The 21,235-nt window shown below is 55.5% G+C and overlaps 9 protein-coding genes across 9 annotated transcripts; 5 read left to right on the top strand and 4 right to left on the bottom strand.

Moving 5' to 3' along the window:
• Positions 1 to 376: 376 nt before the first annotated feature.
• Positions 377 to 2,633, bottom strand: PSV08DRAFT_219954 (uncharacterized protein; the record flags this gene model as incomplete). The annotated part of the gene is made up of 1 exon (XM_014218024.1): positions 377 to 2,633. The coding sequence occupies one exon, from the start codon at positions 2,631 to 2,633 to the stop codon at positions 651 to 653; it is 1,983 nt and encodes a 660-aa protein (XP_014073499.1). The 3' UTR covers positions 377 to 650.
• A 542-nt stretch (positions 2,634 to 3,175) lies between these two features.
• PSV08DRAFT_284465 (mitochondrial 54S ribosomal protein uL14m) lies at positions 3,176 to 3,931 on the top strand. Its single transcript, XM_014218004.2, has 3 exons — positions 3,176 to 3,268; positions 3,352 to 3,436; positions 3,496 to 3,931. The coding sequence occupies exons 1-3, from the start codon at positions 3,254 to 3,256 to the stop codon at positions 3,795 to 3,797; spliced, it is 402 nt and encodes a 133-aa protein (XP_014073479.1). The 5' UTR covers positions 3,176 to 3,253; the 3' UTR covers positions 3,798 to 3,931.
• On the bottom strand, positions 3,902 to 5,017 carry PSV08DRAFT_284471 (uncharacterized protein). The gene is made up of 3 exons (XM_014217988.2): positions 4,828 to 5,017; positions 4,171 to 4,778; positions 3,902 to 4,124 (listed from the first exon to the last, which is right to left on the bottom strand). Exons 1-2 carry the CDS (start codon positions 4,902 to 4,904, stop codon positions 4,343 to 4,345), a joined length of 513 nt encoding a protein of 170 aa, XP_014073463.1. The 5' UTR covers positions 4,905 to 5,017; the 3' UTR covers positions 3,902 to 4,124; positions 4,171 to 4,342.
• Positions 5,018 to 5,217: 200 nt separating this feature from the next.
• PSV08DRAFT_284479 (uncharacterized protein) lies at positions 5,218 to 6,062 on the top strand. Its single transcript, XM_014218023.2, has 4 exons — positions 5,218 to 5,327; positions 5,385 to 5,818; positions 5,869 to 5,985; positions 6,040 to 6,062. Exons 1-4 carry the CDS (start codon positions 5,325 to 5,327, stop codon positions 6,047 to 6,049), a joined length of 564 nt encoding a protein of 187 aa, XP_014073498.1. The 5' UTR covers positions 5,218 to 5,324; the 3' UTR covers positions 6,050 to 6,062.
• On the top strand, positions 6,031 to 7,001 carry PSV08DRAFT_35038 (uncharacterized protein). Its single transcript, XM_066092832.1, has one exon. The coding sequence runs from the start codon at positions 6,330 to 6,332 to the stop codon at positions 6,981 to 6,983; it is 654 nt and encodes a 217-aa protein (XP_065949474.1). The 5' UTR covers positions 6,031 to 6,329; the 3' UTR covers positions 6,984 to 7,001.
• A 624-nt stretch (positions 7,002 to 7,625) lies between these two features.
• PSV08DRAFT_199229 (uncharacterized protein) lies at positions 7,626 to 9,263 on the top strand. The gene is made up of 2 exons (XM_014218022.1): positions 7,626 to 8,146; positions 8,237 to 9,263. The coding sequence occupies exons 1-2, from the start codon at positions 7,873 to 7,875 to the stop codon at positions 8,809 to 8,811; spliced, it is 849 nt and encodes a 282-aa protein (XP_014073497.1). The 5' UTR covers positions 7,626 to 7,872; the 3' UTR covers positions 8,812 to 9,263.
• Positions 9,264 to 10,052: 789 nt separating this feature from the next.
• Positions 10,053 to 12,379, bottom strand: PSV08DRAFT_219967 (uncharacterized protein; the record flags this gene model as incomplete). The annotated part of the gene is made up of 2 exons (XM_014217992.2): positions 10,258 to 12,379; positions 10,053 to 10,207 (listed from the first exon to the last, which is right to left on the bottom strand). The coding sequence occupies exons 1-2, from the start codon at positions 11,915 to 11,917 to the stop codon at positions 10,053 to 10,055; spliced, it is 1,815 nt and encodes a 604-aa protein (XP_014073467.1). The 5' UTR covers positions 11,918 to 12,379.
• A 1,504-nt stretch (positions 12,380 to 13,883) lies between these two features.
• PSV08DRAFT_387714 (uncharacterized protein) lies at positions 13,884 to 18,880 on the bottom strand. Its single transcript, XM_014217987.2, has 5 exons — positions 18,583 to 18,880; positions 18,351 to 18,476; positions 15,877 to 18,294; positions 14,697 to 15,821; positions 13,884 to 14,642 (listed from the first exon to the last, which is right to left on the bottom strand). The coding sequence occupies exons 1-5, from the start codon at positions 18,598 to 18,600 to the stop codon at positions 14,010 to 14,012; spliced, it is 4,320 nt and encodes a 1,439-aa protein (XP_014073462.1). The 5' UTR covers positions 18,601 to 18,880; the 3' UTR covers positions 13,884 to 14,009.
• Positions 18,881 to 19,317: 437 nt separating this feature from the next.
• PSV08DRAFT_219974 (P-loop containing nucleoside triphosphate hydrolase protein) lies at positions 19,318 to 21,234 on the top strand (the record flags this gene model as incomplete). The annotated part of the gene is made up of 1 exon (XM_014218021.1): positions 19,318 to 21,234. The coding sequence occupies one exon, from the start codon at positions 19,318 to 19,320 to the stop codon at positions 21,037 to 21,039; it is 1,722 nt and encodes a 573-aa protein (XP_014073496.1). The 3' UTR covers positions 21,040 to 21,234.
• Between the last annotated feature and the right edge of the window lies 1 nt (position 21,235).

Below are 21,235 nucleotides of genomic sequence, written 5' to 3' on the forward strand. Positions count from 1 at the left end.
GTAGGCCTTCTAGAACGTCTTGTCTGGGAATTTAAAAATTATATTTAGTCTTTTACCTTTCTCACTGCCTCTCTGGTGGTCTACGTGATGTGGGTGATCTTGAGACGTTGGCGTGGCGTTGATATGCTCTTGGAGGCAAGACGAACAGCATATCGAAGCGTAAACTGTGCTCTTCTTTCCTGCTGTAGGCCCACGTGGAGAAAAGAAAACGAGATGCGTATGACTGTTGTTTTTCTCCAAGAGACGGATGAGCGTCTGGGCGTCGTATTCGAGATTCGTGGGCTGGAAGCACCTCGCCACTTCCTTCGTATTTGCAATGTAAGACCTGATTAACTTCATACAACACGACATGCTTCGCTGCATGGAAAGTTCAATGCCGGTAAGAAAATCGATTCATCATCTACTTTCGTAGGATGCAGCTTCAATATTGTATGTGAACTAAAAACTTAATGGCATTAATAAAAACGTGTCCATGCGGTAAATCGTTGACGGATATCGTACAAGCTCCTTCGCCGAAAGCGCCTCGCTATATGCTATTTTGTGGAAAGAGTGTATCGGAAATGTCAATATACAAAAGCCAAAGTCCACCCTCTTATTCTCCACGTCTTTCTGCACCCTCTTTTCGAAAGCGTGGTTCTTAGATTTATGCCCTACATGGTCTTCCGAATTCTTCTTCTCCTGCGTCCACTGTCGACTTCGACACTCGAACTCATGGTATCTCTGGCACTGCGTGGTGTTGAAAACCGCTCTTTGATGTTGTCTCTAATCATCTTTCTCGTCTTGTCGCGCTTCAACTGGCGCTCCTCGTCTGGCGCGACAAAGCGGTGCACGGTACGATGGTCACGAACGCGCTGTTCTCGGTCATGCTTACCCTCTCTTTCCGTCTTTGGCCAGGGAAAACCATACAGTTTGGAGTGACGCTCACACCGCGGGCATTCCTTACGAGTGTTATTGCCCTCCTGCTGGACAAAGTCCATTTCGCATGTGTGACAGTTGACCCACTTGGAGCCCTTGGCAGAGAGCACTGCATTAGAAGTCATGTAGTCACCCGGTTTGCGCGTGTTCTCGACATAATCGGCCTCGTCTCCGTCTTCGATCGTAATGGGCGTTCCGACGCGGTTCTGAACGTCAAAGCGTGATTTGGAGCGAGTGGTTCGGATAACGGGGCGTGGCTTACGCTTGACAATCTGCTGATTTCCATCGTCAAATTCGAAACTCTCAGAAAGTTCGCTGAGATCGGACATAGAGTCTGGTTCTGCTGCAGGTAGAGAGGGCCACGGGGCGTTTACCGTAGTCGTAGTAACTTCCTCCTTCACTGTCGTTACTCCCAATGTCGGCTGATCATGAATGGTTTGTGGGTCGACTTTGTCTTTTGATTCGCCGCCCTCATGAACATGATCGTCGTCAATTGAAGTGGCATCCGTCGATTCTGAAGACTTTGGCGATGCAGCCGCTATTGAAGATTGCGGCGAGATTTCCCTAGAAGAAACGGTTTCATCCGTCCTCACTGTGAGGAAGCCTTCGCGCTGCTGGTTACGCATCTCGCGTGATATTTGCGGAAGTGCGGCCAAGTTGCTGGAAGGATCTTCTATGCTCGAAACAGCAATTTCCTGTCGTAGTGATGATGTGCTATGAGCCTTTTTCAGTGTCGTCATTCGCAACAAGTCCGACTCATCAGGCTTTGTCGGCGAGGTCTTTTGTTCAAGTTTGGCTCGCTTGGAAGTCGGCATGGAGTCAGACTCAGGGTCTTCAATGGTGGAATCTTCCCACCGCCGCTTTACAGACGTCTGTATGTCTTCAGAATCGACATCATCCTGCCTATCACTTGTGGGTTCGGTTTGCGCAGTAGGTTCCTCGTCATCGCTGCGCTCTACTCGCTTCATTGGTGCCCATCCGTTCTGTTGCAAGCTCTCACATGTACTGCACAGACACTCTTCGTTGTCATCGCCGAAATAATCCTCGCCATATGACACAGTAATCTCCTCACCCTCGGAAATGGGCTTAATTGCAACAATCTGCATGCCGTCGTATCCCTTGGTGGTGAGCTTTGCATTGGCATCGCAATCATGGTTGGCGAAGCGTGCTGGGCCCAGAAAGAGAGAGCGTGTCTTCTTTCTACTCGAGATGACCAAACTGAAGTCCTTGCGCTGTAGTTCCAAAGTTTTCTCTTGCTCTTCGGTCATGGCCACCTGGACGCCGGTCAGGTACTTGATCTCCTCACGTGGGTTGATGTCGCGCCGTGCGGTGATTGAGGCCTCGTGCTCGGTGATGGTGTAGCGATTCGTAGTTGTCACGTCGAACTGGCAGTCGGGCATGTAGATGTTAATGTATCTGCGGAGGTGCCTCCTGAACTGCTCCTGGTCGCGCTCGTCTTTCAGGCCGACCAGGAATCGACGCAGACGAGGCAACTGCAGCAGTTTCTGCACAGCCTCGGCAGGATCTTTGTCCCAGATGACGTGTTGGCGAATGATGTCGGCGACGTGTTCGCCATCCAGGCCGCGCAGGCCGGAGAACCGGCCACCTCTATTCTTGCGGATGGTGAACCAGCCGTAGACCTTGTCGATGACAGCGTCGGTGATGATGTCGTCGAAAGTCGCGAGCTTGTCCAGCGTGAGTTTGGTCGAGGGCGCCATGGCGGCGCAGTGGCCGGGGAAGAGGATGCAGGTGTCGACGGGCGAGCAGGCGTGGTATCAGGTGGTGTGTAGAGTGGAAATGGTGGTAGGCGTAGTTGCGAAAGGGGTGGTTGGCAGGGCTCGCTGACGTGAATGGGGGCCGGGTGGTGAGCAGAGGCGCGGCATGCGATCAGTGGCGTACGACTATGACAGCAGGCGCACAACAAGGAAAGGGAAGGAGCGTCTCACGCCGTGGCAGAAGCAGCAGCAGCAGTAGCAGCAACGACGCGTGTATGAGGAAGGAGTGTCGGGCGCGCACGGAGACGACTAGGATAGAAACGGCTGGATGGTCTGGAGACCGGCGGGAGGACGAGACGAGTGACAGGGCTGGGCTAATAATACTGGACTGCTGGCCTGGGGCTCAAAGAAGACCCCTGCCGGCTGCGACCCAGATCTCACGCGCGACGTGAAGGGGGTGCGTAAGCGAGAAGCGAGCCGCCTAGAGGGCAGCGAGGCCGGAGAAAGGCCGGCAAGCAACTTCAACTTCGTCGTGCAACGGCGGCATTGCACGCAAACCGCTTGATCGATAACGCCGCCGCCGCCGCCGCCAGCAAGCAGACAACAGAGCCAAGGCGCACACAATGATTCAACTAAAGGTGTGTCTGTCCGCGCCTCAGAGGGCACAGCAACAGCAACAGCAACAGCAACAGCAACAGCAGCTCACATGCATCCAATCCAGTCACTCGTCAACTGCATCGACAACTCGGGCGCTGCAATCGTCGAGTGCGTCAACGTCCTGCGATCGAAGCGCCCTGCCAAAGTCGGTATGTGCAGCCCCAAGACGGAGACAAAGGCCGGGGTGGATCAAGGTTGACGACAGCAGGCGACCGCATCGTCGTCGTGGTGAAGAAGCAGCGCAACTTTGGCCCCGAGACGGGCAACAGCGTGTCCATCAGCGCCGCAAACAAAGTCCGGCGAGGCGATGTGCGGCACGCAGTCGTCGTGCGCACTGCCAAGAAGTGGCAGCGGCCAGACGGCAGCGTCGTCAAGTTCGACGACAATGCCTGCGTCCTCATCAACAAGGCCGGCGAGCCCATTGGATCCAGAGTCAGCGGCGTCGTCGCTGCAGAACTGAGGCAGAAGCAATGGTCCAAGATCTTGTCCCTCGCCCCAATGCACGTCTAATCCAGACGAGCCAGCACAGCAAAATTCAAAAAGAAGCAGCCGCAGCAGCCGCAGCAGCACCTTGCACACTTCCCATGGTTGCATCTTTGCATTTTGTCAGAAAGCCCAGGAACAAATGTAATATTATCATCTCCATGTCACTACGTCATACCCACGGGGTATCTGAAGGCCCTCTTTTGTTTTGCTTTCCTCCCTAAACTCCTCGCAATATTATATATCTATCATGAGAACAAACGCCAACCGCATGCATTTCATGTCGCAATTCGTCTAGTTGTTGTCGGATGGGCGTGTGACGTGACCGCATCCCGCGCACACGTAGTACAGGGCCTGGTACAAAGTCAGACATGGCCGCCAATCTTGATTGCCTACTCACCATGCCCGTCTCGGCAGTGCGCTGCTGCGACTGGAAAAAGACGGCCTCGTTCTCGCCGCACTCTGTGCATTGTTTCTGCACTCGTGGTAACTAGACGCAGGTACAGTCAGCGAGCACGCTCAAGAGCAAGCAAGCAACTGTACTGGTAGTGATGCGCACGAGGCGCGCACATTCAGGGCGTGTGCTTGTCATGCCACATTTCCTCGTCAAAGTCGTCGTAGTCGTCATACATGTCCTCGTCGCCGCCCGTGTCTTGCTGAGCGAGCGCCGCCTGCGGGTCCTCGTCCTCGGCCTCGAGCACAAAGCCGGGGGCCGGTTCCTCGCCGCACTCTTCACACATGATGGGCATGCCACACATGGTGCAGCAAGGCATCTCTTCACACGGGGCTTCTTGGGCTTCTTGGGCTGCTTGTACATCGGACAGGGAAGGACCAACCGTGGGATCTTGGGCAACCTCCGCTGTCACACCGGCCGTGGCTCCGACTGTCGAGGCGATTTCGTGGCGCATCACGCAAGACGAGGGTGCTTCTTCGGTAAAGTTGCAGGTGCGGCACGCAAAAAGCAACTTGTTCTCGGACTTGTCTTCGCGGGGGAACAGAAGGTTGGAGCTGCCTGTGGTCAGCAGTTTGCACCATCTGGCAGGGCGGCAAGGCTCACCATTCCGAGCAAAAGCGGAAGAGAATGGGCTCTTTGCCGCCTTTGACACCGCTTGTTTGTGCTGCTGGGGACGACATGTTGGCGGCGGGGGGGGCGCTGGACAGTAGACAGGAAGGGGGGTTCGTCGTGTGCTTGGTACACTAGTTGCCGTACGAGGTCGTAGTTCGTGTACAGTTGCGCCCGTGTCGACAATCGCACGTTATGAGAAGGAACACTGGGGGTCGAGACATGGGCATGGGCTGACTATGACTGAGCGCGGGCCACCCCACTTGGCTCGCGCCGCCTCTGTTGCCGTGCAGGCCCTTTGTTTGGCAAAGACCCCCCCGCATTGTCGACTTGGGACTGCCGATCGCCCTGGCCACCGCCTTCAATTCCAGACGTCGCTTCACGCTGCCTCCTTTGACTGCCCCCTGCAAAGACTCCCATCACACTCTGCGCCGCTCCGTCTATACTGCATCAAACTCTGGTTGCGCCCATCAAGACACAAGCAGCAAAAAATGGTACGCATTGCGCGAGTCCGTCTGCACGCCTGCCCTTCAGCTGCTCACACGTCATAGTCGTCCGCTGAGACTGGTCTCCCCGAGGGCTGGGAGGTGCGCCGCTCGAACACGAAGAACCTGCCATACTACTTTCATGCGCAAACCAAAGACTCGCGATGGGAACCGCCCGCCGGCACCGATCCGGAGAAGCTCAAGGCGTACATGGCAGCCAACCACAGCTCCAAGGGTGTTGCGCCTGCTGCCTCTGCGCCGACCGAGGGCAAGATTCGATGTGCTCATCTGCTTGTCAAGCACCGCGACAGCAGACGCCCTGCTAGTTGGCGAGAACCAAACATCACGCGTTCAGTGGAGGAGGCTCGCGAGATGATCAAAAAGTACCACGAGCAGATCAAGGCATACGAGCAGGGCCAGAGTGATGCAAACGCAAAATCACTGTCTGAGCTGGCAACGACCGAGTCGGACTGCAGCAGCGCCCGCAAAGGAGGCGACCTGTGAGTTGGCAGTGGGATTGGACAGGACATGGCTGGCTAACGACGAGCAGTGGCTTTTTTGGCAAAGGCGACATGCAGAAGGAGTTTGAGCAGGCAGCGTTTGCGCTTGAAAAGGGCCAGGTCAGCGACATGGTGGAGACGGCATCAGGAGTGCATTTGATCCAAAGGTGGGATGACTATGACACGGGCTGACGACGGTGCTAACGAGAGGCGCAATATAGGCTGGAATAGTCGAGATGCCGTGCCAATGGCCTAGGAGAGAGGCGGCAAGCCCAAGCCGTCGAGATTGCGTGCACTTGGACGTGGACTACTGGCAAAGCGCCGGGCAGGGTGATGAGGGATTTACTGGGGCGGATGCCGGCTATGCTAGATAAAAGGGTGTCAAGCGTGGCCCAACGTCGCACAAAAGCGCTCAACACCAAACAATGATAACGATGAAGTGCAATGCTACCACGGTAGGCCAATGCAAATGAGAGTCGTCATGGTCTAGCAGCTGCGGCGCGACCGAAACATGATGTGGGTGCCAGTAGTCTGTCGTCTGGCCGCTTGCACCATGACGTCCGGCACAGGCTTGTTGCTCCTGAAGCGACAAACAGGTTCTGCACCACTTGGTTCGCGTGCTGACGACAGACAGACCACACAGACGTGCTGGCGAGCGAGCCATGGTTCCGCGGCGCCACAAGCAGCAGCGGGATGGGCGAAGATGATGTTCGCATTCGCGAATGGTGCTGTCGATGGCAAGAGCAGGGCGAGCGGCGAGGACAAAGGGCGAGGAAGCTTGCTTTTGCGTCTTTTTGCCCGTCGTACTGACGATCACCACGTCGGTGGAAGCATGTTGCACGCTAATAGACGTCGAGTCGAGCAGTTGGGTGCAGACGGGCGTCTGCGTCTCAAACACGCCACGGCCAGACTTTTTGAAACACGGCTGCTTTTGACGCCGTCGGGCACTGAGGGATCCAGCACACACACGCACACACACGCACACACGCACACACACAGCACACAGCACAGCCCAGCCACACGCACCGTGTATGTAGGCGGAGCAATCTCAAACCGTGTCAGCTCTGGCGGGGGCTGCTCTCGGTATGCCGACGCACTGCGCCTTGTCCTCGCCCTTCAGCTGGCAGTTCCGGTTCATTCCGAGACCAGGATGCGGCGGCAATGACAGACGTTTCGCGTAAGTGGCTGCTTTGTTTTTTTTTTTTGCCCTTGCCCACCTCAGTCCACATCAGCGCGCACACACTCAGACTGGCACCCACACATGGGCACGCAAATCCACGACCCGTTTTCGGGGGGCCTGCTCTAGCCCCAGACGGGCGTCTGGGCGCTGGCTGGTGTGGCGCACTGCCAACGCGGTCTTTTTTGGACCGTCTTGCATGCTGATAGCGTGGCCGCAAATGCTATGCAGCAGGCATGCAGCAGGCAGGGCAGGGCAGGGCAGGGCAGGGCAGCAATGCAAATGTACCAACCGCCCACCCTCGTCCACCCTAGGCGTACCTTAGCTGCCCTTCACACGGCCACCGCAACGTTTTCCCTGCATGCTGGCATCTTCCTGGGAGCGCCGGCTTTGGCTCAAATCAATGGGTCTGCGCGCTCCCAACCACACCAAACGCGCCTCATTTGCCGCACACGGCGCTCGCTGCCCCATTGAGCCTGCGTTAGCATTTGACGTAGTAGCTGCTCGTCGGGTATATGGGAAACCGCCTAGCACCACCCTTTGATTCCCATCCGCACACCCAAACGCCGCCCGCACACTACCCGCACCCCCCTGCCTAAAACTCCACACTTCTTCCTGCTGACTTCGATCACCAGCCCTCGCACGATCCTTTCACCCTCCCCCCTCCTCACCTCTTTCCACCTCACGCACCTTGTGCCATTCTATACACTTTGTCTAGAAAGTTCCCTCACTGCCTACAAATACCCGTGCACGCCTCGCGGCCCCTTCTCGAGAGCACCGGTCAAGTACCACACGCCACAGAGTCAGTTCGCTGGCCCACTCCACTCTTCGTCGTGCGCACGCCACAGACCTGCTCAATCGTACCATACCGCCCGCCATGGCTACTCCACAATCTCCAAAGCCCGTCTACAACAACCCCGGTCGTCCTCGTCGCGATAGCTGCCGGCCCATGGGCGGAGCGTCGCTGTCGAGGTCGTCGTCGTACCTCAATGCCGCCCGTGTCGCTGCTCCCAAGGATGGAGATGCCTTCAGCTACAACCCGGCCCACCTGCGCCATTGGTATTGCCCGCAACAACTCTGGGATCGCCTTCCCGAGCAAGTCCAATCCAGCCTGGCCGCTCTTCAACACGCTGGCGCTGCTGTTCTGACTGGTATGTTTTTCACGGCCCCATTGTTCAATCACGTGTTGTCTTTCTCCCTCACGTGCATCCCTACCTCGGTCGGATATTAATTCCCCACAGGTTTCGAGCGACTCGATAAGCATTTGGAGAGCTCCGACGACAGTGATGTCGACGGCAAACCTGCCGCTGACGACTCGCTGGCTCAGCTCGATCAGCTTCCGTCGCCAAGGTTCCGCACAATAAGCAATGCCAGCAGCGTCTTTCAGTCCGACTCGTCTACGCCCCTCACCAGTGCCTCATCCACCTCTCAGTCGGGAAGCGCGTCGCCTGTGGAATCGTCACTCCCAGCCTCTCATCTCCTGTGTCCTGGCTCACCCATCTCGCTCGGTGCCTCTGAGCGCTCTCGTTCGCGTGAGCGATCCTTCTCCACGCCGCTCAAGTCGCATGATGCCTACTATGCAGCAGAGCTATCACATCTGCGCACCGAGGCTCTTCCCCGTCTCCGGCACAAGACTTACAAAGTGGACTCTGCATGGTCCGAGGCCAAGCCTCAGATGCACGCGGACGACATCAATGCCTTTGAGAACTGGTTGGCGGAAAAGAAGTGCGCGATATTGAGTCTTAGTGAGAGGGGCAAGCGCCTTGCAAAGGCTGTGGGTATTGCCGACACTGGGCTCGGGTGGTGTGCTCCGTAAAAAGAAGCTAGCGAGGCACACGTGCTTGGCGCGGCTTTCACATGGGATCACTCAGCGCGTCCGGCACACAACGTGGCATAACAGAGTCTGCTACAGGCTCGGGGCTGCCATGCGCTATTTCTTTTTACTCTCTCTGTCTCTCCTCTCTGTTATTGCTGTTTTATCTTGGATGCATATTTAGCGCGGAGTTGGTTGGTATTTACCGAGATAGGGATCTATGCGGGAGCCGGAATCATCCCAACTCTACTTGGACTGGAACGGCGTGTGGGAAATTTTTCTTGTTTGACGCGTCCCGGATAATGAGTAACCAGTGAAATTGGACTCGTATTGCTGGTTGATGCCCTGCGGTATTTTTTTTCTTTCCGCCGGCTGTGAAAAAGTTGCTGGCTTGGGTTTGGCCCTGGCCGGCCAGGTTGTTGTCAGATGCAATTAGCGAATGATAATGTTTGCTTGATAAGTTTGTATGTATGTATGTGTGTGTGTGGGTGTGAGCACTTGTGGTTGCTTGTGACAGGCGAGATGGAGCTGTCTCGGCCACGGAATGCTGCAATGGTTGCACCACAAGACGGGTCATGTGGCATTGCGAGTGCAGGACTTGTGGCTGCCCGACGCACATTGCAGGAGATTCGGCGCGTCAATCTATCTTGAACCACGGCATGACAGGGCGGTTGTTGTTGTTGGGAACGTCGCAAAGACAAGGACCACCAACCACACAGCCCACCCCTCCTTGGCCGGCATGTTGCCTGCAGCAACACGGGCTAACCCGATGCTAGACCACGATGACTACTACTGTTTACCTGACTTGCCTGGACATGCGGCAGCATTGCCCTATAGTGGAGTTGAGTAGAGTACATACATAATCCATGTAGCCTACATGTACGTACTGCAGCCTGCATCTCACACTCGACGCAGCAGGTGTACCGCTTACGTCTCCATCAGCACCCTCTCACTCTCACTCTGACTCTCACTCCGCTTACGCCAATCTAAAGCGTCTCGATCTCCCAATCTCTCGATGCCCCAAACGCGGCACACTTGGCGCATGCTGGTGTGATGATTTGCAGGCGAATCATGACGCATCTTGGAAAGAACGAGGCCAGGGTCCGAGGCCTCCCATTCGTCTGCCTGGATGCACGCCAATCCTTCTCCTTGATCCCCAACACCACACCACCTACCGTTCACGTTCCTGAAGCTTCGCCCTCCCGCTCCCCCTGCTCATCTTCGCCCCAGGCCTACCATGTTTTTCAATATCCGTCGTCGTAGTTGTCGTCCTCGCCGTCGTCATCCGTATCGGCTCGAGCCTGTCTTGCTCCTTTTCGACTGCTGCTGCTGCTGTTGCTGATGTCGGTCCTTCCGTATACCACGCTGCCATCCAATCTACCACCGCCACGTCCTTTTACTATGCAAGTTATCAGTACACATCAGGCTTTGCAGCACCACGACGCTTACCACTCCATTCGAGCCCGCCCCGCTGTTGTGAGTTTGGCCGCATCCAAGATTCATCCTGCCCTGCTACGTCAAAATCATCACATTCATCGTCTCTGTGCGCCCCTCTTTGCTGACCATCACAACTACTGCCGCTACTACTACTGCTACTACTATTATCATTACTGTGACGTCCCAGCATCCCTCCGCGGCCACCCGGCCCTTGCAAATCAACGGCCGTCCTTCGATTGCCTTCCACAGCACCCTTGTCTTGTCGCTCTCCCGCTTTAGCCCCATGGTGTGATGTGGAGTTGGGCCGCATGGCTTTCCTCGTCCTGCTCGTGCTCGTCTTCTTCTTCTTCAGCATGGTCATGTGGGGCTGCATGTACCCATTATTCATCATACCGATGGCAGTACTATCAAATCCCATGTCGGAAATGTCATCCCCATGTCTTCTGCGCATACCTGCAGCGGCCAAGCCACTAGCCATACCATGTGGCATTGGTCCGATTCCTGATGGAGCCACGCCGTACAGATTATAGTTCGGTATGCCCATTTGTCTAGCCGTGCGTGCGTCAACCTGAGGCCCGTTTGCCATGTAGTATAGGCCTTGTCCAGATCCGGATGCCCCGAGCCAAGGCGGCCGTGCGGGGCTGTGCCCTCGTTGTCTCTGACGACCTTCTTTCCTCATATCATCCAAACGCTCGTCTAGCGCTTCTAGTAGGTCGTCCTTGAAACCTTGAAACTGCTGCTGCAGTCTCTTCCTCTCCTCCCTGCCCCCATTGTTGTTCATTTTCCTGTTCTTGTTCTCCCCCTTCCTACTCGTCCTGTCTTGCCTCTCACTGCCGCTTTCGCTCTTCCGGCATCCAGTGTGGTCATCGCAGTTCCGCCCTAGGTCGTCTTTTAGTATGTACCGTATCTCCCCACTTACGTACTCGCCGTCTTCAATGTCAAAGTCACTGCCCTTCTTTTGACGGCCCTCGCGTGCACGGTACAAGACTCGCTGGCCTTTTCGACACTTGCAATCTATGGTACAGGTACAGGCGTCGAGAAAGGCATCGCCGTTCAGCCACTCTTGGCCTGGCGGTCCGACCTTCTTGTCTGGAGACTGTCCACGGTTCAGACGTGTCGAGGTTTGCTGCGGATCGACATGTGAGCTCGGCGGTTTTCTTGCCTTTTCCGTATCTGTATACGCGCCCATTGGCACATGCTCGTAGTGGTTCGGCCGCCCTCGTGGGACCGGCTGCGGCGGAAGTCTACCGTTACTCGATGGCGGACTGCTACTAGGTAGTGGGCCAGGGGGGTAAGTTGGATGAGGACTGACTAAGCCTGTACTGGGCATCACCCCGTCTTCGCCGTACCCAACCAAATCAGGATTGGACATGTACTCTGGAGGGAGGCCAGATGGCTGCTGGCTGCTTCCGATACTACTCGCTGGCACCCCTATCGGCATACCTGCGTATCCCTCTCCACCAGGCATCTCGGGTGCCGACCTGGGTCTCGAGTCTAGGGTATCAAGCCGTCCAGACACACCCCTTGGTCCCATGATGCCCATGCCTTTGGTAAGACATCCTTTTGATCCTTCCTTGCCTCTTCTGGCCGCGGCATCTACCGTCACATCACCCGGTGTGTTCTGACCATCTTCACTCGTCTCCTCTCTTATATCAATGTCGGTTCCTCCCATGCCATATCCATATCCCAGCGTGTTATGGCACCTTCTACTACTCCGTGCTCGTCTTCTAGCGTACTGCGCATATGCGGGGCCAGCAGCACTACGTGTATAGGAACCCAGCTGTGATCGAGAGTAAGATAGGGGTGGATGAACTGTAAATGCTGTCCCTGCCAATCGGGGAATACAAAGTTTAGTTACAGAATATCAATGGAGGAAAGTGGGGCGAAGTGGACATGAGGAGTAGGGTGCGTAAGTGCAGTGAGAGGGACGCGCGGAAGAAACAGAAAAAAAAAGAGGAATGGGCGAGAGGATATCTACATACCCGGAGGAACAAGCACCTTGCCTCTTGGAGCGCTGACCTGAACCAGAGGCGGTGGTGTCGAGTGCGATGAGCCCATGTCAAACCCGTCTTTGTCTCTTCTTCTACTAGCACTGATAGAGTAGAATGTAAAAACAAACTTGCCACCCTCTTTTAACCCCCTTTCTCCCCCAACCTTTTCTTTCAAAGTTAGTAACAGTATAATATTCTTTCTTTCTTTTTTTCTCGTTTTCGAACCTCTTCTTCCCCTCTCATCGCCCCCCCACAAGGCAAAAATGTTGCCAGGGCAAAACAAAAACAAAAACAAATGAATTGTTCAAGACTACAACCTTTTGAAATATCGTCCCTTTTTTTTCCTCCCGAGCCCCAAACAACCTGCAAAATATCAGTAATAGAAAAAATTCGACGGTGAAAAAAGAAAATTGTTTGGTATCTTTATTTATTTATTTTTTTTTAAAAAAAAGGGGGGGGGGGGGAGACGGGGGGGGGGGGAACAAGACAATATATTCCTCCATATCTGTTATCCTCAGATTTCCCGTCTATTTTTTTTTTGTTTGCTTACTTGCATACTTGCATGGTGTTTGCCTTTCCCGCCCAAAACGCTGGGCCGTGTGTAACACACCCTTCTATAAGCATATATGGGGTGATAATTACCATAGTTTTAACATTGTTACGTTTCACGGCATATTCTGTGTCTTGTTTTTTACCCCCCGTCGTGCATAGGATTTTTCTTCATTTCCTTTCTCTCTCTCTCTCTCTCTCTCTATCCCCCGCCCCACCCACAAATACCCTAAAATTCTGAGCTATGTTGCAATTTTTTTTTCTTGCATACGACAAAAATAAGTGTTACGAGTGGGGGAAATTTTGATGGGTTGCTTTGGTTTTTTTTTGGGGGGGGGGGGGGGGGGGGAAGGAAATGATTTGGGTAAGTTGGTGAAGAAATTAAAGAAAAAAAAAAGGATGGACATCTGTTGGATATTTAGTTGTAAAAGAAAAAAAGAAATCACTGTTCCAAGGCAGCAAAAAAAAAACAAGAACATATCCTATGTATTCATTTTCGGCCTGTTACACGATTAGCAATTTTTTAGACTGATTTTGAGCATATACATCGCCTACGGTCATGTCGCGTGGGCGTATCGGGAGGGGCAATGGTTCGCCGTTGTACTTGGCAGGGCAATTTACACATGACACCAATCACCCTGATTTCAATATACACAAACAAAATCGCTCCATCACATGCCAAATGATATCGCACAGGTTGAATCTCTCAAGTCATTTATTCACTTCTTCCTTAGCTTGCTAGCAAACTTCTGCACTACATCATCATCGCTAATCAAATCATTACGCAGAATCTCGTGGTCCCATAGCCGCCAACGCCAAAGCCGTCCAATACCCGTTCAACACTAACAAGAAACGAAAAAAAAAGAAGAAGCAACGACAGCAAGATGCAACAAAGAACCAAAACAACTAGGAAAACGCTAGACAGCAAACACAGCAGGAACCACACGTCCACAACTTCGCGTCTCTCCATCATCAACGCGTGCGTACAAAATGAAAACAGTCGCTTCGGTTAGCGTACGGATCTGTTTGATTCGGGAAATGGATGCGCAGCACCCACACCCGTCATACTCCACATGCCCACCATCCCCAATCTGAGTCGGTAGGAAAACGAAAAGTGGTTGCAAAGCTAAAACGCAAGGAGATGCCAGTAAAGTAAAGGGAATGTCCGAGAATGCAACTAGAGAAAAGGGTATCGACGATGAAGAGAAATGAAGTGACTTTTGCTTAGAAAATCATCGATCGAACCTGATCTCTACGCCCCGACTTTGCAGCAGACTCCTGTGTTCGCGGCCTTGGAGCCGGCGCATGCGACATGCGCATATCCTTCAGAGGTGGAGCTGGTGCGTGCGATTGCGTTCGGGCATGACCCTTGGCGGGGCTAGGGTTGGGCCTGGGCGAGTGGACATCGTGCGATTGAGTGCGTGCGTGAACCGGACGATCAATGTTTGAAGTAGGAGATCCCAGCTGGGCTCGCTCCTTGCGTTCCTTGCGTTCCTTCTCAAGGACCATGGCGGCCCAGCCCTTGTTTTGCGCAATATCCTTTCCGACGGTCTCGGAAAGAACCTTCATCCAGGCCTCCTTTTGGTCGCGGCTGTCGGCATAAAAGTCAATAACCTCGCCATTGGCGAAGCGGATACGGAATCCCTCCTCGACAAACATGTAGCCTTCTTCGTCTTCAGCGAACCCAGACTTGCGGCGGCCACCAGACTTGGTTGCAGAAGGCTGTTGAAGAGCAGACTTGTCATCCATGAGTTTAGAGGCCTTTGCCAGGTTGATAGTCGCACGTGGCTGGCGAGTGGACTCGTGATATGCAGTGAGCTTTGTGCCTTCCAGGCGGAAGAATCGGCGACGCCAGTACTACAGCATGTTAGTTTGTGTTTGTGAACGGTCAATGCGAGAGGAGGTACTTACGGGACAATCGCCGCCTTGCTGGCTTAAGGTACCTTCGAAGCTAATGTCCTTGACTTGTTCGGCCTCCTTGAGTTCACGAATGCAAGCATTCATGCTCTTGGGCATGTCCTCATCCTTGGAGTTCTTCGGCTTGGGCACATACAACAGCTGAAGAGTCAGCTTGCCGACCCGATAAGGGGGACGGCGAACAACACCACCACGCTTGCTCTTCACGCTGCTTCCGCCCGTATTGTCAACGGCCCACTCGTTGAAGCAGGGAACATCGACAGTCAAAGGGCGACCATAGGCTTGGTTCTCGTAGTTGCTGAGGCAGACATAGGCACGAGCAAACGATCCATCCGAACCGACCAAGTCATGGAGGAGGTCCCAGGCAGTTGCCTGGTAGTTGCGCTTAGCAGCAGCCTGAGCCTCTTGCTGTTCTTGAAGAGCGATGCGATCAGCCTCCTCCTGCGCCTTGCGCTCTTGCTCCTTCCTCTTCTTTGGTGATGAAAGGAGATTGCGGAAGGCTGAGTGTGACTTTTTGTGGTTGACAATCTTGGTGGGTGGAGCAACAACCTGCTGTACCGCCGGAGGCTCAAGCTTTGTCTGCAGAGTGAGTTGGAACTCGAGATCGTCCAAGACGACAAGCTCGAATTCTTGACCAATCGGAGCCGACTGGGAAAGCTCCAGCCAAGACGTGGTAACGCAGTGCAGGCCATTGTCGAGAGTCAGTTGGAAGTTGACACGCTCCTTCTTAGGAAGAGGAAGATCGAGATCCTTGACACCAACCACCTTGACAAACACTCTGCCACGCTCCTCTCCATCTTCAAACTCATCAGCAACGCCCTGTTCAGCCACAGCGTCGAGACCACCCGCGACAGCCGAGTCCTGGCCAGGCAAAGGCGGAGCGGGGCCCTCTGAGGTCCGCATTCGCCGACCTGATGCAGTTCGGATACTCTTGCGTCGAGGCTTGCCATTCCACGGTTCTTTCGTCCAAGGCTTGCGCTCAGCACTAGCCTTGCGAGTTCCAGCTTTGGCAACTACGATTTCAGGTGCAGTGTCAGTTCCAGTGGGCGGCTTCTCGTCACTGAACTGGCGACTGCTGGCAACAACAACCTTCTTGTTCTCACGCATCATGTATCCCTTCTGTTTGTAGGTGTTAGTACATTGATCGAACGAAACAATTTGGAGGGCAACTTACCTTTTGTGCAGCGATGATGTGATCAAACTCCTTGTCGAGGCCGAAGCTGAGGTCATTCGAATCATCACCAAGGTTAAGATCCAGCATGCGTCTCTCTCGTGTCCCAATGCTGAGCTGTGAATCTTCATCATCAACATTGCCCGGCTCAAGGCTCATAGACTGGCGTTTAGGACTTCGCTCAGGAACGGGAGGAGCATAGCCACCGCTGACATGACGACGCGTGGCTGCCATGTCAACCTCATCAGGGATGAGCGAAGGTCTGGTCTTCAGCTTTCCACCCGCACCCCGAATGGTGGCTTCACGCTGAGGAACCTCGATATCTTCTTGTGGAAGGGGTGATTGAGCAATGGGGTGTCGGATAACGGAGTCTGGGGTACTAGGACCTTCGGATCCTGACTCGTCATCCTGACCTTCTGCCGGCTCTGGGGTGACAGGTCGACGGAGAGCAGCACGCATAGCGTCCAGCTTAGGAGCCTTGTCAAGTGGGTTTGCAGGTGTGTCGACTGTAGGCTTCTCGGGGTCGAGGCTGAGATCCATGCTCTTGCCGTCAAAGTTTGAAAACATCTCATCTTGCTGAGTCTGCTTGTCCTCAACGACTGGCGAGGAGGGAGCAACAGTTGGTGTTGATGGGCCAGAAGAGTCAATGGTGCTCTGGGACGTGGGCTGCTCTTCAGGCTCAAGAGAATATTGACTAGTGTCATCCTCGTCGTCGGACGCTGGTGGCATGGGGTGGTGGATGACGGATGAGTCGCGCTCATAATCTTCAAGCTGGGACATGGAGCTACCGTCTACATCGGTTTCGTCATCATGGTCACCGTGGGGCACATCGCCATAGCTATATGCATCCACTACACTGTCTGCCTCACTCTGAGAAACACCAGAGACCTGTCGTGGGTGTTCGTCGAAGTTGGAAGAGACCTCGCGCGAGGGGATGGGGACATCGGGATCAAGATCAGCAAGGTCTCCATAGCTGCGCTCATGGCTGTCGTCGTGATCAAAGTTGCTGTATTCAACCTCGGAATCGTCGTCTTCACCATCCTCAAAGTTGCGGCTCTTTACACGACGCAGGATGGAATCGCGCGAGATGCGGGGCGCAGATCTCGGCTCATCAGCGGCAGTCTCGGAACGCTCAACGTCAGCGTCGGTGACCTCATCGTCAACATGAACGTTCTTCCTGTTCTGCATCTCCTGTGTTGGGGTACTTGTATCGCGGTCGTTGTCGAAGTTCATCAAACGCAATCGGTCCTCGAGCGACATGGAAACTTCGCGCATATTGAGGAGATCGTGCTTGGAGATACCAGCGGCTTGAGGAAGCTGAGGAAGAGAGCGCCGCCTGTCGTTGATTCGTTCAGCAGCATTGGACAAACCAATGCTCGAGTCACGCCGCCGACTGCCCTCTTGGGCTGGAAAGCCAGGAAGAGGAGGAAGTGGTCTGGCGTCGCTATCGGAGGCCGTTGAGCCTAGGCGCGCTTGGTTCCTTTGGCCATTGGGGTTTGCAGAAGGCATGGGGCTGTTGTCGCGACCGTCGAAAACATCGTCGTAGGTGTCGGTTAGTGAAGTGTTTGCGGCATCTGGGCTCATGTGGCGCCAATCCTCGGGAAGGACTACGGGTGTCTTTTCGGTGTCCTCGAGGGAAGCATCGAAGCTGTCGTCCTGGTCAAAGCTCAGCTCCTCCTCGGTCTCGTCTTCTTCGGAGTCGTAGCTGCCGTCTCGCGATGCTGTCGTCACCGAGGGGTCGGGCGTGACCATCTCGAACTCTGTGATTTGGGGAGGCCTAGTGTCAAAGGTCACACTCTTAGCATGGCGACGCAGGGGGCGGGGCGTCTGTTGCACCATGTCCTCGTCGTCGGAGAAGACGGCACTGGAGTCGGGGTTGTACTGTGGTGAGTTGAAGCGGCCGTTGCTGACGAGCGACGACTTTGTGGGGGATGCGCGACCTTCTGAGGGCGACGACTTGGAGGGTGAAGAAAAGGACGACTGTGTGGGCAGCTTGGCGGGGGAAGTCTTGGAGGGACTGAGGACGGGAATCCTGGTCGGGCCATTGCTGGCGTTGTTGTTGTTGTTGTTCTCATCGCGCAGGCCCTGCATACCATGGCCACCATATGCGTTGCCCTGTACGACGGCGTTAAGCGGGCGACCAGCGGCGAGGGGGCGGTCGAGTGGCTGGACGAGGGTGGGGTCGTATTCGTTCTTCTGCTCGCGGGCGAACATGCTGCTGTTCTTGACACGTGACTGCTTCTTGAGGTTTTCAATCGAGTTGCGCTTGGGGGAGAGCGGTGTGCTGGCCTCGCAGTCGTTCTCTGACGTGTCGAAGCGGCTCTTGGGCGACGCTGTCTGCTCCTTCCAGAAGAGACGGGGGCTGTGGGTAAAGGGCGACGAGTCGCGGTAGGGCGAGCTCTCCTTGGAGATGAGCATCTTCTGGAGGGGGCGTGTCAGTTGCTTTTGGTGCTGATGGAGCGGCCATGTGCACGAACCTTTGTTGACTGGTTCCAGCTGGGCGAGTTCCTGCGGTGCTCATGGGGGCTGATCTCCGACAGCGGCCGGCCACTGCCCTTGGGGGACGAAGTGGAGGGCGTCTTGGTGATGCGCAGCGGCGACACCTGGGTGCCATTGCTGTCAGCATCGCAGTCGCCGTCGCCGTCGCCGCCGCCGTGGCAGTCACGCGACGGGCAGTCGGGTTGTGGTGGAGGGGAATGGGGTGCTTACCGCTTCGTTGCGCGACATGTCTGCCGCAATGTGCTAGGCGCGTGCAAACAAAGAAATTCTCTGTTGTCTGTCTAGGGCGGCGGGGGATGGATGCCGCGAGTGGGCAGTCTCCGTCGACGAGTTGGTTGGGCGTGCACTGGCAGGCCAAGTGTATCCAGGCAGTGAGTGCCCGGCAGCGTGTGCGCTGATGAAGCCGGAGGCAAAGCAACTGAAGGACACACACACGCGCGCACACACACGGCGCGCAGAGGCTATGGTGCAGTGAAGAGGCTGTCGAGAGCGAGTGTGTGTGTGTGTGGATGCGTGCGGTGTGAATTGGATTGGGGCCGTGGGCGCTATCTAAGCTGTTGATAGCCGGGGTAGACGGGTGTTGGGTGGTGTTGCTGCGGCAACGAGCCGCATGTGGCTGGAGCCCACCCGCCTGTCCATGGCACGCTGGCAGCAGTGGCAGCCCACTGCGCCTAGCGCCCACGGCCATCGCGACATCGCCCGTGCCGCCCGACGTCACCTCGTCTGCCCCGTTTGGGCAAAAAATTGCCCTCCCCATCCGCCCAAAAAATAATCCGCCCACAACCACGCACCATGCTGCCACGGCTGCCCCCTCCGTGTCCGCTCTGCCGCCCCACGCCGCTGCTGCGGACCTCGCCATTGCGCCGCCAGCCATCATCACGCCTGCACCGCCCGTCATCGTCGTCGTCGTCGCTGTCGCCGTCCAGGGCCCCGAGGCCCTCGCGCATGGTCTTGTCGGACCATGTCGCCCGCACGCCAGACAGCAAGCCCAAGAAGGCGGCCGATGCCTTCTCCTACCTGAACCGCACACAGGCGCCGCCGGGCCTGCAACGGATGCGCGACCAGAGAGAGGCTCGTGGGCGCCCGTCGTCGCCCCCAGGACGCAGCCAGGGCAGGCCCAGGCCACGGGCAGAGCCCTTCCACGCCCTCAAGATGCAGAGCTCGCTGCACCAGGTTCCCTACAGCGACCGCACCGCCATCAAGCGCAACATGGACCAGTACGACTCGTTCGACAAGTTCCCCCTCGCCGAGCCCGTCCTGCGCGCCCTCAACGATGCCCTGCCCGGCCTCGAGTACCGCAATCCCACACCCGCCCAGGCTGTCGCCATACCCGCCCTGCTCGGCATGCAAAAGGCTGTGCGCGCCAAGGCAAAGGCGAGCAAGACAGGCCCCGACGCCTTCTTGCTCGCAGCCGAGACAGGGTCGGGCAAGACGCTGGCATACCTGCTCCCTACCCTCGACGCCATCAAGCAGCAAGAGCTGCGCGAAAAGGACGAGGCCGAGCAGCAGGCAAGCAAGGCGGCCCAAGACGCGGCTGCGGCTGCGGCTGCCAAAGAGCACGATAAGCGAACCGACATGTTTGCTGCCGAGGAGCCAGAGATCAACAAGGCCGTTGACCCAGCCCGCCCACGGGCCATCGTCCTCGTTCCCTCTGCCGAACTGGTTGCACAGGTCGGCGCCGTCGCAAAGTCGCTCTCGCACACAATCAAGTTCCGTGCCGCGCCCATATCGGCCAAGATGTCTGCCACCGTCATCCGCAACCAGCTCTTCAACCCCAACGGCGTCGATGTTGTCATCAGCACCCCGCCGCTCCTTGCCAGCATTGCCCAAAGCAACCCCAACATCCTTGCCCGCGTTACCCATCTGATCTGCGACGAAGCCGACTCCCTTTTCGACCGCTCTTTCAAGGAGAGCACAACCGAGATCCTCGAGCGGGCCACTCCGTCTCTCAAGAAGCTCGTTCTATGCTCGGCCACGATTCCCAAATACCTCGACAAGTACCTGGCACAGAGGTTTCCCGACATGCACCGCCTCGTCACCCCCAACTTGCACGCCATTCCTCGCAGGGTGCAGTTGGGCGTCGTGGATGTAAACAAGGATCCCTATCGCGGCAACAAGTTACTTGCTTGTGCAGACACAATATGGCAAATTGGCAAAGCATCTGCTGACTACGATCCCACCGAGGGCAAGGAAGCAATACCCACAAAACGCATCTTGGTTTTTGTCAATGAGCGCGAGGACACTGAAGAGGTGGCACAATACCTTGTCAAAAAGGGCATTGATGCCCTAGCCTTCCACCGCGACACAGACCCTTCGCGACAAGCAAAGATTCTCAAATCTTTTACTACCGATGCTTCACTCGGCACATCGCCAGCGCCTCAAGACGAAGCACCCATCAACTCAACACTGGCGAACAAACGCACTCTACCCAACACCAAGGTCATTGTCACAACTGATCTCGGCTCAAGAGGTATCGACACCGTGTCTGTTCGACACGTCATCCTCTTTGATGTCCCCCACACCACCATCGATTTTATCCACCGCCTTGGTCGCACAGGCCGAATGGGCAGACGTGGAAGAGGTATTGTGCTGCTCGGGCCAGGCGACCGTGCAGACGTTGTACGAGAAGTCCGAGAGGCCATGTTCAGGGGCGAAGCGCTTATTTGAGAGGCAACGCCGTCGTGTACGATTACGGAGAAGACCAAAAGTTTTGTATATATAGTTAGTTAGACATACCCGAGTAGACTTGCGGCTGGCCTCGACACGATTCGAGGCTTTGCTGTAGCATCGCACTTGCGCCATTTTACGACTAAAATAGACATGAATGACAATGACGGATGATAAGATCCAATTTACTCTTCAG

Source organism: Bipolaris maydis, assembly GCF_028858645.1.
Source record: "Bipolaris maydis strain C4 unplaced genomic scaffold PSV08scaffold_4, whole genome shotgun sequence".
Lineage (NCBI taxonomy): Eukaryota > Fungi > Ascomycota > Dothideomycetes > Pleosporales > Pleosporaceae > Bipolaris > Bipolaris maydis.

Excerpts from the sequence above, each read along its gene's own strand:
- PSV08DRAFT_199229 (XM_014218022.1), top strand. The coding sequence starts at position 7,873 with ATGGCTACTCCACAATCTCCAAAGCCCGTCTACAACAACCCCGGTCGT. Across the intron at positions 8,147-8,236 it reads TGGCGCTGCTGTTCTGACTG|GTTTCGAGCGACTCGATAAG; the intron begins GTATGTTTTTCA and ends AATTCCCCACAG.
- PSV08DRAFT_387714 (XM_014217987.2), bottom strand. Across the intron at positions 18,295-18,350 it reads GCTGGAACCAGTCAACAAAG|AAGATGCTCATCTCCAAGGA; the intron begins GTTCGTGCACAT and ends CGCCCCCTCCAG. Across the intron at positions 14,643-14,696 it reads AGCAAGGCGGCGATTGTCCC|TACTGGCGTCGCCGATTCTT; the intron begins GTAAGTACCTCC and ends AACATGCTGTAG.
- PSV08DRAFT_284471 (XM_014217988.2), bottom strand. The coding sequence starts at position 4,904 with ATGTCGTCCCCAGCAGCACAAACAAGCGGTGTCAAAGGCGGCAAAGAG. Across the intron at positions 4,779-4,827 it reads TTCCGCTTTTGCTCGGAATG|CTCCAACCTTCTGTTCCCCC; the intron begins GTGAGCCTTGCC and ends GACCACAGGCAG.
- PSV08DRAFT_284465 (XM_014218004.2), top strand. Across the intron at positions 3,437-3,495 it reads GAAGCGCCCTGCCAAAGTCG|GCGACCGCATCGTCGTCGTG; the intron begins GTATGTGCAGCC and ends TGACGACAGCAG.
- PSV08DRAFT_284479 (XM_014218023.2), top strand. Across the intron at positions 5,819-5,868 it reads GCCCGCAAAGGAGGCGACCT|TGGCTTTTTTGGCAAAGGCG; the intron begins GTGAGTTGGCAG and ends AACGACGAGCAG.
- PSV08DRAFT_35038 (XM_066092832.1), top strand. The coding sequence starts at position 6,330 with ATGATGTGGGTGCCAGTAGTCTGTCGTCTGGCCGCTTGCACCATGACG.